Source organism: Carlito syrichta, unplaced genomic scaffold (assembly GCF_000164805.1).
Source record: "Carlito syrichta isolate Samal-C Ts95f unplaced genomic scaffold, Tarsius_syrichta-2.0.1 Scaffold100616, whole genome shotgun sequence".
Lineage (NCBI taxonomy): Eukaryota > Metazoa > Chordata > Mammalia > Primates > Tarsiidae > Carlito > Carlito syrichta.
The window spans coordinates 195,333-210,287 of record NW_007044712.1 but is presented as its reverse complement, the minus strand read 5'-3'; the positions used below and the strand labels follow the sequence as shown (position 1 = coordinate 210,287).

Here is a 14,955-nt window from a genome sequence, read left to right as displayed (position 1 = left end):
CAGTGTCTTGCACGTGGGAAGAAATTTAAAAAGTGAACTATTCTTAAAACTAATACCTCATTCTTGATCATTTAGATCCACGTCCCTTTCTTCAAATATTTTTGAAATTGTGGGATTTGTTTTAACTCCTTAGTAACAGAGAAGCTGAAAGTATATCATTTTCATTGCTCTTTTTTTTTTTTTTTTTTTTTTTGAGTTGGAGTCTCACTCTGTCACCCAGACTGGAGTGCAGCGGCCGCTCCCAGCCACCGCAGCCTCAACCTGCTGGGCTCTGGCGATCCTTCTACCTCAGCCTTCCAAGTAGCCGAATTACAGGTGCGCGCTACCACACCCAGCTAATTTTTTGATTTATTGTAGAGATGAGGTCTCGCCTGCCCAGGCGGGTCTCGAACCTGCGGGCTCAGGCAATTCACTCACCTCAGCCTCCCAAAGGCGCGGGATTACAGGCTGAGCCACCGAGCCCGGCTTTCATTGCTCTTAAGAAAGAAGTTTTTCAGGGATGCTAATGAGTTCTTAGGACAAAATGCATGTGCTGACAGAGGGCAGATAGGTTGTCATTATGCTGCACTGGTATGGAATACAGGATGAAGACTTAGGGTTAAAGATGAAGGAAGAGTTTCTAAATATGAAAGCTATGAAGAGAGAACTATTTCAAATGCATGGGGTTTTGTTTTAAGAGAGACGTTTAAGGTACTATTCCTTAGGTGATGAAATGGGAGAGGATACTAGAAAAGGTAGTTTTATTCTTTAAGAACAGTCTAACCATTAAAAAAACTTCTCTGATTTTATTACCTGAAGTAGTATTATTAAAACTTTCCATGTAATATGAGAAATGGTTTACATCAACTTTCTGAAGTGATTGGAGGTTAATAAAACCTGAAGAGCTTGTTCATTCAAATAAACCCAATGTTCTCAATTCCTACAAAGTGTCTGAGTTCAGTTCTAAAACCAACCTGTAGTTGAATGAAATACAGCCTTTACCCAGAGAAGACCATGGGCCACCAATGGATCTTCATTTCTGCCCTATAATCACTCTCCATGGTCTTCACATTCTCATACATTTCTGATCCTGGACTTCATGGTCTTCTGTCAGCCAAGTCTCCAGAAGTCTAGTTCTCACATACTTTGGAACTGCTCTGAGAAACCTATTCTCCATCCTGGAACCTTGCACAATGTTCTCCACTGCCTCCAGAACTAATGCACTCGATAGCATGAACCATCTGACTGACTCAACCTTCTTCATTAAATGACTATCCAGGAGCCACTTCCTCTACTAAATTATCCTCACAGAGTTCAGTCTAACTTCTATTCTGTATACTCCTTCTGCCCATTTTATACAAGTATGAGTGTACTGACATAAACTTAGGCACCCCTTAAAAATGTGAATTATTTTCGGATGGACTTCCCAAATAAAAACCTCTCATGTCAATGAGAACTCCTACTGGGATAATGAAGAAATATGTGGCACATTAGTGAAGAATGAATGATTAATACCACTTTCTTTTTGGTTTGTTTGTTTGTTTTTTTAGTTGGAGTCTCACACTTGTCGCCCAGGCTGGAGTACAGTGGCACACTCACGGCCATCACAGCCTCGACCTGCTGGGCTTAGGTGATCCATTTTATTTCTTAGTGCTAATAGTCAACAAACAGACATAAAGCAGTTTTTTTGGCCTAAGAATTTGACTCTGGAGTCAAAAGATTTAGTTACTGATCCCTAATCTATTACTTACCACTGTAAGTGATAAACCTCAGTTGTTTCATCTGTTACATGAAAGTAATAAATAATATCTAAATACTGGATTATTTTGATGATTAAATGGATAATCCATATAAAGTACCTTTTGAAAAAAGGGTATGGCATATTTCAAGCATTCAATAAATGTTTGTTGTTGTTCTTATTAACATTTATTTACAGGAAAAATAAAGCCAGTCATTTCAGTTATTTTCTAAGGTTTGATTTTATCTCATATAATAGAGGTCACCAAGCCATGAAAGTGTCAGTTTGGTTTGCGTTTAAACTTGTGCCTCTCCTTCAGAAGTTCTGAAATTGTATCTTGAGCTTGACAGCCTAAAAAAATAATTATTGTTTCTTATAATATGGTCCCCAAATAATTGGACTTGCCAATACTCTTCCTTCATTTCTGCCCATGCAAGTGTAAAGTCACCCATTAGCTTCTAGGGATCAAATCCAAGGGCTACCACAATTCCTATCCCGTTTGATCTTCTGTGTTAGATGCTGTGGACCTTCCTTCCTCCTCTTCCTTTGGCTTTCAGAACACATGCCGGGTTGGTTTTCTTCCTGTGTGGGAGAGCTCAATATTTCTGAGTCCCTTGTGAGTACCCTTCCTTTTTCTTCAAATGGTGCTAATTCCCTAGATCTCTTCATTTTCACTTCACTCTCTGGGTAATGCCACTCTCTTCCAGGGTTTCTCCAAGCCGATGATTCTGCATCTACCTTTTTTGCCACTGCCTGAGTCTGAACCCTCATCATTTCCCACCTGATCTATGAAAAATGCCTCCCAAATGGTCCGCTGGCTGCAATCTTGTCCCCTCTTTAAAATGTATCCTTTACACAGCAATTCAAATGACATTCCTAAAATATAAATCTGACTTTGTCATCTTCGAGCTAAAATACTTTAATGATTTCCTTTACTTTGTTAGATAAGACCCTTAAATGTTTAAGTGACCTATCCCTTCTGTACCTTAATCTAAGCAGCAACATTAAGAAAGCACCTTACCAGTTTCTTTTGTTCTGCTTATACCCAACTTATATTAAGAACATTGTTCTAAATGTTTTCTCAGGACTGCTCTGTTATTCAGATTGCTTTCCATTATAAATTGTTGGTTGTGCTCTTGAAATCAATCAAAAGAGATTCTCAACTCCAGTAAATGAAAATCACCCGATCACTTAGGTTCACTTTTTTTTTTTTTTTTTAGAACAAGGCTATTTTATACAATACATATACACACATTATATATTGTTCCTTTTTTAACGGGATAATTAAAAATCTAAGAAAAATGGTAGATTTATGCATGATCGTGAAAGCATATGACATAAATACACTAAAATATACTTAAAATCAGTTGTACAAAGAAAATGAGGTAATAATAAAAACTGGTTGTTCTATAAATTGGCAGAATTGCCCAAGAGTTTGAAATTTGGATTCACTGTAAATTTCAGATCCTCATATTACAGAACTGCTAAAATCAATCTTTGAAATAAACCAAGAAACATTTGTTGCAAGTTCATATGTCTCCAAAATCCCTTGGTCAATGGATAGAAACAATGTATAGGGATGTATCGAAATTCAAGGGAAAATGCTAAAGCAAGAATGGGTAATGGCAAGACCAGCCAGCTCAGGAGCTAAAATACTGAATTCTGTCTTGACTAGAGCCCTATGGTAAGACTGAGTCAAATATTTAACCTTTCAAGGTGCCTCATCTTCAGATGAAGGACTTTAATTATATAGATCTCTTAGGCTCTTGTCAGCTTTGAAATATGAATATTTAGCTTTGCACACTCATAGAACAGAAAAGACATTCCAGAACATACTTTGAGAAGGATCAAGTACCCTGTATCTACCAAGTCACTCACAAACAGTTTAAAGATCACTTGAATGTCCAGACTTGATGGAACTTCTCAATCCACACTCTTTTTTTTTTTTTTTTTGAGTTGGAATCTCACTCTGTCACCCAGACTGGAGTGCAGTGGCTGCTGCCAGCCACCGCAGCCTCGACCTGCTGGGCTCCGGCGATCCTTCTGCCTCGGCCTTCCAAGTAGCCGGAATTACAGGCATGTGCTACCACGCCAGGCTGATTTTTTGATTTATTGTAGAGATGAGGTCTCGCTGCCCATGTGGGTCTCGAACCCGCGGGCTCAGGCAATCCACTCACCTTAGCCTGCCAAAGGAGCGGGATTACAGGCTGAGCCACCGAGCCCGGCTTCAATCCACACTCTTACAAGCCACCACTTTTGGGTGCTAAAATCTTTAGCTTCCTCACTGACTTAACCATGCTGGGTATTTTCATATAACACAGCCCAAGTTGTTCTAGATTCAACTCAACAAAATTTTAGCAGAGCATTTAACACAAGATTCCCTTGTTATAGGTACAAGTAAAGACACCTCCTGACACCACTTCAGCCTTTGGTTGATACACACTAAACGCTTCATAGCAGAAGGGCTGGAGGTGTGTTTTTAGCATCAGTTTCTTGTGTTAGGGTTATTAAAGCTGTATCCAGTAAAAATCAAGGGTAGAGTTAACTGTATCAGACAACATAAAATATTTACATTATCATAGTCATAGCAGTTGAAGATTTTCCTGCAGTGGTGCTTTAATGTACTGGCTAGGATTATTATTGAATTGGGTTGGCTCGGCCATTTTGAACCACATTTTGCTTTATGATGAGCTGTAAGCTAGAGTCTGTATAGTTTTACTTAGGGAGGGCTCAGTAGCATAACCATTAAAATATGATGAGAAAAAAAAGTCTGCATCCTGAGTGTATCGAACTAAAAAGCCATACCAGTGTTAAAAACAAAACAAAACAAAAACAAAAACAAAACCTTGATACTTGGACATGTCTGTTTCAGGATGCTCTCTTGTGAACTTTCCTTCAGAAAGAAAACCCAGACATATAGTTACTATCATCCTCCTGTCAAATACAGGTAGGGCCCTTCAAAGAAGATAGAAAAAGAACACATAATGAACACAGAATAATGAGCATATCTGCATTATTCAAGCTAAAAAAAAAAAGAAAAAGAAGAAGAAGACAATGTGCTTCACATAAGTCATAACTCAGGCCAAGGGATCCACATTCCCTGAGTCAGGAGTCCAAAACTCACAGAGGAAATTCAGCCATCCTCCAGTTTACTTTGATCTGAAGCCTTGAGTTTGTCAGAAGCCTTGGAAGTAAATCAGAAAAATGTGTGAAGATGCGAAATACTGAAAAAATAGACAATTCTCCCAGGCAGCGTGAGTTCAGCAAGTGTGAGATTCCTCCCACACATCACGACCCCACAGCCACCTGGAACTCCAGCTCCAAATGTCACTTACCCTATGACAACACAGGAGATGGCAGTTCCCAAGAAGGCATATGTTAAAATAGATCCCAAGTTTTGAAAAAAGTGTCTCTGGGGAAGAAAAAAAAATGAATAGAGTACATTAGTATTTTTTCTAGGTGCAACAGAAACAAAAATACACGTAAGCATTTCAAGGGCCCTGCCTGCTCTCACTGTTTAGGCAAATTTTGTTTTTGGAGTCTCATTTCTGGCCTCACTGAACTGATAGAGACTTAACTAATTTATTGTAAAGGTCGAAGGAAAGAGGCAAAAAAAAAAAAAAAAAAAAGAGGAAAAAGCTAGCTAAGGATGAGAGAAGTAACTGCCAGAACTGACTGGACCAGAACAGGAGGGGAGGGATTAGGGAAATGTCTGTGCAAAATTCGTCAATTAACAGAAGACACAGTTCTCAAGAAGTCCTATTGTAATTGCAGCTCCTTTAACATTAAAGAAATACTATTCTAAGAGATTTAAGTTGCCTTTTGACTTTTATTGAATCTCTGACTTCTCTGACTTCTGAATATGATTAAACCAAACTTTAAAAATCTACAACAATTCACTTTATTTTAATGAATCAGACACAAAATTATGCCTAGTAGTGGGGTTGAGAATAAGGAGGATGACCTAAATAAATCAATCCTTCTAAATCTCTTCAAATGCTTGCTTTAAAAAAAAAACACAAAAACTCCCCTTCTGGTTCTTTCACTGGGATCTGAGTAGCCAGAACTGACAGCAAGAGGGAGCCTGGAGTACACAAGTAAATCAGGGCCTGTGCAAAGCCAGCTGCCTGGCTGTGGAGATGAACTATCCAGGGAGGGGAGCCCCAGGAATCTTCTGGGCTGGGAGCTGGCACCAAAGAAGCAGCACCTTACCTCTACATCTCAAAAACAATACAGGTCAGAGCCTTGCTTTCTGGTCCCAAATGCCAACACTATGTCAATTACCAATTCATGAAATGTGCATAGTCACTCTGTGTATTGTCAGACAAGTACACAGAAACTGCAAAACTGGGCTTTCTTTCTAAGGGCATCAACAACATTCTTGAGTTTTCACTTTGATGGATAGACCCAGTGTTAGCAAGTGAACTCTTTGGTTACAATCATCTAGAAAATATTGTCCAATAGAAATATGTTGCAAACCACATATACCATTTTAAAATTTTCATAGCCTAACCTTTATTAAGAGGGTGAAATATGTTTTGGTAATGTTTTGTCTAACCCAATATTTCCAAGATACTGTCATTTCTATATGATATCAACATAAAACATTATTGAGATATTTTGCATTATTTTCTTAAATACAAAATCTTTAAAATCCAGTGTGTATTTTATATTTAAAGTTCATCTCATTCAGACAAACCACATTTCAAGGGCTCAATAGCTGTATGTAGCTAACAGCCTGATATGGGAAAATTCTAGGCATGTAAGGTTTGAATCTGTATCACATAATCAAAGGTAACATTTTGCCATATAGATTAGCCCATAAAAATAATGTTTTCATTAGTGCTGGTAAAATTCTTTCCTTAATGATAAAAGAAGAAAATGATCACTATATATTTACCTTCTTTAGACTATATCCTGCATGAAATATAATCGGTGGCAGTAAAACATTGAAGAAGATTTCTGGATCAAATGTCATCTACCAGAAAAGACAAATGTAAAGTTAGAAAGATGTTCCTTTGGGATATTAAAAAATGTTTTAAAAAGCAATTATGGTTATTTTTACTACATTTACATGCAGCATATTAACACAGTATTAAATGAGCAGAGATGAAAACAGGAAAATACACAAATGTAGAAATTCACACAGTATAACTGTACAGTAATTTTAAATTGGACAATCTATATACTTCTATTCCATAGCTAACAACAACAACAAAAACTCAATGAAATCTCTCTGGGTAAAAACCATTTAGTTCTATTTTTATTACTTATCATGCCTCATATTTTAAATGTTTTGTATTATATATATTTTTCTGATCAAATGAATTGGTAGTGCTAAATCATTTTGGCTTCTGACAGGATTTATTTAAAGTTTTCCCCATACAAAACATTTTTGAGAATTTGGTCTTCACTTTCCTTATTTTAACCCATTCCAAAGTTTAAACTATTTCCCAGACTCCATGGAAAAACACATTTAAAAAATGGATTTTTCCAGTATTTGTCCAGTATTGGTTTCTACTTAAATGTTAAGATAAATTTGGCCATAAAACAAGTATGACTTGGTATGAAATGAAGTGTAGATAGTGGAATGATGTGTAGAGATCTAATATCTATCTGCAATTTTCTAAGTAATCTAAGAATAAAACTCATTTAATCTCTGAAACCTTCCTAGACTCACCCTCTTATCTCCCTACTTATTTTTATCCTTTATCTTCTTCCCTTCCTTTGTCTCTTTGTCTCTGTTTCTGACCCTTTCTCTCTCTCTCTCTCTCTCTCTCTCTTTCTCTCTCTCTGTCACACACACACACACACACACTCACTCACACACTGCCATTCATTATTTTATTACCACTAAAGGCTGCTCACCATTAAAGTACTCATCACAATTTCTACATGTGTGGGTTTCACAATTATAATTTACAATTATCTTCCTCTTTTATGCCTGAATCCTTACTCGTCTCAAAAGTTACTTCCCTACGAAATCTGACTGCTCGCCCAGTTCAAACTGAGCATTCTGTCTTCAGTGCTTCTGAACACTTTGGACTCTCTCTTGGTGTATCTGAGTTTCATAACACACTTTGTATGATGATTGATTTTTGTGTGACTGTTTCCACCATTAAACTGAGATCTTATCACGGATTCCAATGATGCCATAATCAATTCTGCATGTCCTCCATGTCTCTTAGCCCATGGTTCAATATATATGTGTACAATTGATAAGAAAAATTACTTTTAAGAATCAAATCTAACCGGGCTCGGTGGCTCAGCCTATAATCTCGCGCTTTGGGAGGCCGAGGTGAGTGAACTACCTGAGCCTGTGGGTTCGAGACCTCATCTCTACAATAAATCAAAAAATCAGCCCGGCATGGTAGCGCATGCCTTAATTCCGGCTACTTGGAAGACTGAGGCGGAAGGATCGCTGGAGCCCAGCAGGTCGAGGCTGTGGTGGCTGGAAGCAGCCACTGCACTCCAGTCTGGGCGACAGAGGGAGACTCCAACTCAAAAAAATAAAAAAATAAAATATTAAAGTAAAATCAATGAATTATACTTACCCACATCACAGGTAAGGATTATTGAAGTAAAAATTAGATAAACTTCCTTGGTTCCAGTTTTCACTTTGGGCCTGGTCAGGTGATGTTAGTCTCCCTTCCCCTTTCCTCATACGGGACTCATCTAATTAAGATTTGGAAAGAGGAAGTCGGAGCTACCTAACTCAGCCGGGTTCCTTCTCACAAACCTATTGAGGCACCCACTGATGCCACAACCCCTGCAGCAGCATTCAGGAGAGCCAGCTATTGCCCCATCCAAGACCCTGAACCCTCTACTACAGTCTCAGCTCTCCTCTGGTCCATGTGGCCTTACTCTTATGATCTCTTGTTCGCTACTAGCTTCCCTGATGTCAGTTCATCATGATTCAAATCCATGAGAAGTGCAATGTGATGGACTCAGCTCATCTTTGCATAAGGCCTAGGGGTTCCCTGGGTACTGCCATAGTTATAGATTGGTAGACTTTAAGTAGATGACAGTTCCTGGGCCCATCATCCACACAAGTCCTCTCTTCTGGGAAGATGGAGGCTGTGGCAACATTTCTAAAATTTAGTTTGCCATGTGCACTCATCTCTGGGCATTTAGCATGATGGCCTACATAGAAGAATAGAAAGAATGGTGGAATTATTTCCTCCCAGCCCTGCTCTTGACCAGGCGAATGGCCTTATGCTTTCTTTTCTTGACAATTGTGTCACTGTGTTTCTGTAGTTGCTTCTAATAAAGGGCAAACTTGTTCAGCTAAAAACATGACCTTATATTTATTTTTTCTTCTCATAGTAACTAGTTTATTACCTGACAGAGGATGAATACATTTTGCAATTTATTAACTGATTGGAGAGGGTGGGAAGCCCTAAGAGCATTCCTCAGCTCTCTGAATCTTTTCCTTGGTTTTTTGAAAGCCAAGATTGTGTATGAGTGCCAGGGTACCACCTATGACCAAACATCTGAGAAAGAGAGAAGTCGACAAGGAGAAAGGAAGAGAAGTTTTCCTAGCCTGTGCCTACTCTGTCCCAGGCACACTGTTAGATGTTTTAGATGAGGCATTTCATTGAATCACCACAGGGAAAAAAGAGAGAAGGGAATTCATCCATTTAATTGGCTCAGTCATTAGGTCTGAGTTGTAATCGAGGCACTGGGAGTCAAATGGTGAATAAATCCATTTACAAAGGAGAAAATGAAGCCTTAGAGGTTTTGACTTGTCAAGTTCAGCCAGCTACTAAATTATGGAGCTGGGATTATAGATCGGGTTTTGTCTCCAAAGCATGACTATGTTTCTTATATACAGTCAGGTGTCACATAATGAACTACATACAACGTATCTAACTGTGGTCTTATACAATTATAATATATTTTTATTGTACCTTTTCTATGTTTAGTACTTACCATTGTGTTACAACTGCCTACAGTATACAGTACAGAAATATACTGTACAAAGTTCATAACCTAGGAGCAATAGGTTATACCAAATAGCCCAGGTGTGTAGTGGGCTCTACCATCTAGGTTAGAGTAAGTACATTCTATGATGTTCAAGCAATGATGAAATCACCTAATGATGCATTTCTTGGAACATAACCCTGTTGTTAAGTGACACATGAGTGTACTCTAACATATTGCTGATAACCAGTAAAGGCCTACCTTATATTCTGCCATCATATATCACTTATATTTTACTCTGCCCACCCTTTGCTGTCCTTGAGAGAATTTTTGTGACTGTAGTTGTAAGCAAACCAGGTTGCTCACTGACTTTAGACAGTGTACCTCAGGGTGGTTTTCCAAAAATGAGTGGATCCTATCAAATGGTGAAATTAATTTGCAAAACAGTCATAAAGAACCTCCCTATATCAGGCCCTATGTACCAGACACCAAAGGCAGAGGGGGGAACCAGACAAAGTCCCTGCTGCCTGGAGCATCCCAGACAGCTGTGAAGGTAGACTAAGCTACATGACTAACTGACTAAACTGACCAAAGACCATTCTGAGTGGTTGAAGATGAACAGCAGAAGCAATTATTCAAGGCAATCACTTCATCACATGTGTCTGCAACGAGAGCATCATTCTTAGTGGCTAACTGCATTGCTAAAGCTAAGAAGTCCTTTACTATTGGTGAAGAGCTAATCCTACCTGCTACTAAGGACATTTGTTGTGAACTTTTAGGAGAGGCTGCAATTCAAAAGGTGACATGTGTTCTTCTTTCAGCTAGCACCATAACTAGACAAATTGATAAAATAGCAGAAGGCATTGAGGCACAATTGTTAGAGAAGATTAATGAGTCATGATATGCAACTGAGGTTGACCAGTCTACCAACGTTGACAAAATGCAAGATGGCTTGTTTTTCTGTGGTATAATTTTCAGGAGGATGTACATGAGGATATGGTATGTACACTTTTGTTACCAACCAATACCACAGCTACAGAGCTATTCAAATTTTTGATTGATTGACAGGAAAACTGAGTTGGTCATTTTGTGTTGGTATATGCACAGACTGAGTGGCTGCCATGACTGGACGGCTTTCTGGTTTCGCTACTCAGGCCAAAGAGGTCACTTCTTAATTGGTCTATGCACTGTGTCATCTACAGAGAAATGCTGGCAAGGAGAAAAAAATGTCATCTAAACTTAACAGTGTTTTGCAGACGTGATTAAAATTATCAGCCACATTAAATTACATACTCTTAACTCACGTCTGTTCACGCAGCACTATGAGGAGCTGGATGCAGAGCACACGTCTTCTCTTATACACAGAAGTGAGATGAATTTCTAAAGGTAGATCACTGGACAGAGTTTTTGAGTTATGAAAGAGATTTCTTTTAGAAAAATAGTCACCACGGATCCCTTTGAAGATGGTGACAGAACTGGTGGGATTGTGAGTGTCTCTGCAAGGCAAATGTCCATAAAGACAGTTTGCATGCATGGGGGTGTGCAGGTGGGTGAACAAAAGTCCCTCTAAAGGGAAACTCGGCATCAAGCACCGGGGGCTCCCCTCTAGAGGCAACTGCAACCCTCAAGCCCCTGGCACACAGGATCAGCGGCCATTCTCAGGGATCTTTCAGGAGGAGGCAGCAGAGATCAGCTGTTCCTTAGAGCCTGGCACCTTGCCCACACCACCATCTGTGAATTGGGCTGGGCACTGGCAGCAAAAACCATGGAGAAGGCGTAGCAATGAAATCCAAAGCTGAACCCTGCGGCAGGTGAGGGGATGCTGACCACTGTCATTTTCTATGTCCTGGGATAGGGCAGAGAGCTGTGTTGGCCCACCCAGCTCTGCTGAGACCCAGAGCTATCTCCACACCCCTCTGGGATCGACTATTGGTGGCCCTGAGTGGAAACTTCAGGAGTGTACACAGAGAGATAGACTTCCCACTGCCACACTGGACCAGGCACAGACACATCTAATCTGAGTGGGAGATTTGGTGGCAGCATCAGCAGCAGGAGATAAGTTGGAGTGAGTCTGGATCTGATTAACTTCTTCCTCCAGTCTGTGGGGTGTTTGACCCACATTGAGAACAACCTGATCGGCCTGCACCGAGAGTGGAGGGAAGGAGCTTGCTCCCTACTACAGCCACAATCAAAAGCAGTGATGATGCTTGGGACCGTCAGTTAAAAAAAAAAAAAAGGAAAGGAACCTGAAGTTCCAGAAATGGCCACAGAGGGAGTTCTTTTTTCTGCTTTTCTGTTTTTGCTTATATTTTTGTATTTGTTTTGTTTTTGTTTTTAGTTTATCTGTTTGCATATGGGTATTTTTAAGGGCAAGGTTTTTGTTTGTATGATTGTTTGTTTTCCTTTTTTTGTTTTTGTCTCTTTGTTTGTTAGTTGTTTTGCCTGTCTGTTTTTCTTCTTCTTTTTCTCTCTCTTTATCTTTCTTTTGTCTCCCTTCTTCCCCTTTCTGTTCTTTTCCTTATCTCATTTTACTTTTGGGGTCATACATAAGCCCCTACCACATGGACAGATTGTAAGGTGAAGGGAAGTGAGTTGCAGGGGGCCCACACACCAGTCAGCAGATACTGTGATCTGCCGATAGCTTCTGAATCACAACTCCCCCGTCACACCTTAAGCAAACCTCAAAACTGCAAAAAGCACAGACCTCCCCCCACCCATCCTCAATCTGGCTTCAAAATTGAGAAAATTCGAAGATCTACATGCGTAAACAGAAGTAAAAGCTCTCCCCTCATCACTGAGCAACATAGTTAAAGAAGGGGGAAAAGGGGGAAGAAAATAAATACAAATGAAGACGAACCAGAGGAAGAACACAGGTCCCACCCAGAATCTTGGGAAGACAGCATCTGAGAATACAGACTTTGGAACTCAATGAAGAGCCCCCAGAACAACTGGTTTCAAACCACAAACCCAGATAGCAAGTTATTAATAGAGAGAATGAACAAAAATGAGGAGAGACAAGAGGAAATAATGAAATAGTTGATAACTGAGATGATGGCAATAAAGAATATAATAAATGAAATAAATAAACTGATAAGCATAGAAAACAGACTTAACCAAGCAGAAGAAAGAATCTCAGAGCTTGAGTACCAAAATATGGAACTAACCAAACTGTTAATTAATTGACATTCCTGAGGCAGATAGAAAGACAGAGACCTCCTTGGAACAAATATTCCATGAAATTATCCTAGAAAACTTCCCTCATCTCATCGGAGACATGACCATTCAAACACAAGAGACTCAGAGAACACCTGCAAAACAACAAATGAGAAGACCAACTCCTAGACACACAGTAATTCACTTACACAAAGTAGGTATAAAAGAAAATTTTCTAAAGGCAGTGAGAGAGAAAAGTCAGACTACCTGTCGGGGAAGATGAATTAGAACAGCAACAGACTTACCTACAGCAGCAGACTTACCTACAGAAACACTACAAGCTAGAAGAGACTGGAGTCCAATCATCAAAGTTCTCAAAGATTAACAATTTCAATCAAGTTACCCAGTTAAGCTAAGCTTCATCAGTGATAGAGAATTAAAATCCTTCCCAGACATTCAATCCCTAAGAGTTTATGCCACCTCCAGATCAGCTCTACACAAAACGCTTAAGAAAGTATTAAGCACAGAAGAAAAAAAAAAAGAATGACCACATTCTTCCCAAGAATACAGGAAAAAGATTGAAAATACACAAATATATCAACCCCCAAATCAAAAGAAAACCAATCAATAAACAAACAACAACAGTAAACTCTATAAGAACCTCATAACAGGGTTAATCTCTCACATCTCAATAATGAGACTGAATGTGAATAGATTAAAGCACCACTGAAAAGAAATAGAATGCCAAACTGGATTTTAAAAAACGACACAACAATATGCTATCTCCAGGAAACTCAACTTACCAGATAGGACACTCACAGACTCAAAGTTAAAGGATAGACAACAAATTTTCAAGTGAACGGAACAAAAAATAATACAGGAGTTGCGATCCTAACATCAGACAAAATATCCTTTAAGCTATCAAAAATTTAAAAAGACACAGAAGGTCACTGCATAATGATAAAAGGTTCAATCCACCAATAAGAAAAATCTATCCTAAATGTATATGCACCCAACATAGGAGCATCAAGTTTTATAAAGCAGCTTCTAGGTAAACTAAAAAAAAGATATTGTCTCTAGCACTATCAATAGCTGGGGACTTAAATACCTACTAACAACCCTTAGATAGATCATCAAGGCAAAAAATCAACAAAGGAGATCCAGAACCTCAACATGGTACTTGACCAAATGAACCTAATAGATACCTACAGAACACTCCACCCAACAACCGTGGAATATACATTCTACTCATCACCACATGGAATGCACTCCAAGATCAATCACATCCTTGGCCATAAATCAAGCATAAACAAATTCTATAAGATTGAAATATTGTCAGGTACCTTCTCAGCCACAGTGGAATAAAAAGAAATATCAACACTAACTTCCTCAAAACCTACAAAGACATGGACACTAAATATGATGTTGAACAACTCCTGGGTCAACCAGAAATCAAAGCAGAAATTAAAAGGTTTCTGTAAACAAATGAAAATAAAGACACATCTTACCAAAACCTCTGGGATGTCACGTAAACAATACTGAGAGGGAAATTCATTTATTTACAAACACACATCAAGAATATGGAAAGATCACAAGTTAACAGCATAACAGATCACCTAAGGGAGATGGAAAGACAAGACCACCAAAACCCTGACTTCAGCAGAAGAATCCAAATCACCAAAGTAAAAGCCCAAATACAGGGCATAGAATATAAAAATATCATAGAGAAAAAAGCAACTAAACAAAAAGCGGGTTCTTAGAAAGGATAAACAAGATTAACAGACCCCTTAGCCAGACTAACCAAGAAAAAGTCCAAATAAACACAATCAGAAATGCAAAAGATCTAATCACAAAGGACCCCCAAGAAATACAAAAAATTATGAAAGATTACTATACACACCTGTATGGAAATAAACTTGAAAACCTAAATGAAATGGAGGACTTTCTGACATCACACAATCTTCTGAAGTTGAAACAAGAAGAAATTGAGAGACAATAAATAGACCAATAATAACCTAGGAAATTCACTCCATCATGAGAAAACTACCTACAAAAAAAAAAAGCCCTGGACCAGACGGTTTTCCAGTGGAGTTCTACGAAACATACAAAGAGCTGATACCAATCCTACTGAATGTATTCCAAGCAATTGAGAAAGACAGAAC

At 38.8% G+C, this 14,955-nt stretch overlaps 1 protein-coding gene across 1 annotated transcript in view; it reads right to left on the bottom strand.

The window, feature by feature from the left end:
- SLC9A9 (solute carrier family 9 member A9) overlaps positions 1 to 14,955 on the bottom strand; it is a 621,198-nt gene that overhangs the window by 561,025 nt on the left and 45,218 nt on the right. The window contains exons 3-4 of the mRNA XM_008064167.1: positions 6,618 to 6,695; positions 5,053 to 5,129 (exon numbers count right to left, since the gene is read on the bottom strand). Coding sequence (XP_008062358.1) covers positions 5,053 to 5,129; positions 6,618 to 6,695 — 155 coding nt within the window. The remainder of the gene's footprint in view (positions 1 to 5,052; positions 5,130 to 6,617; positions 6,696 to 14,955) is intronic.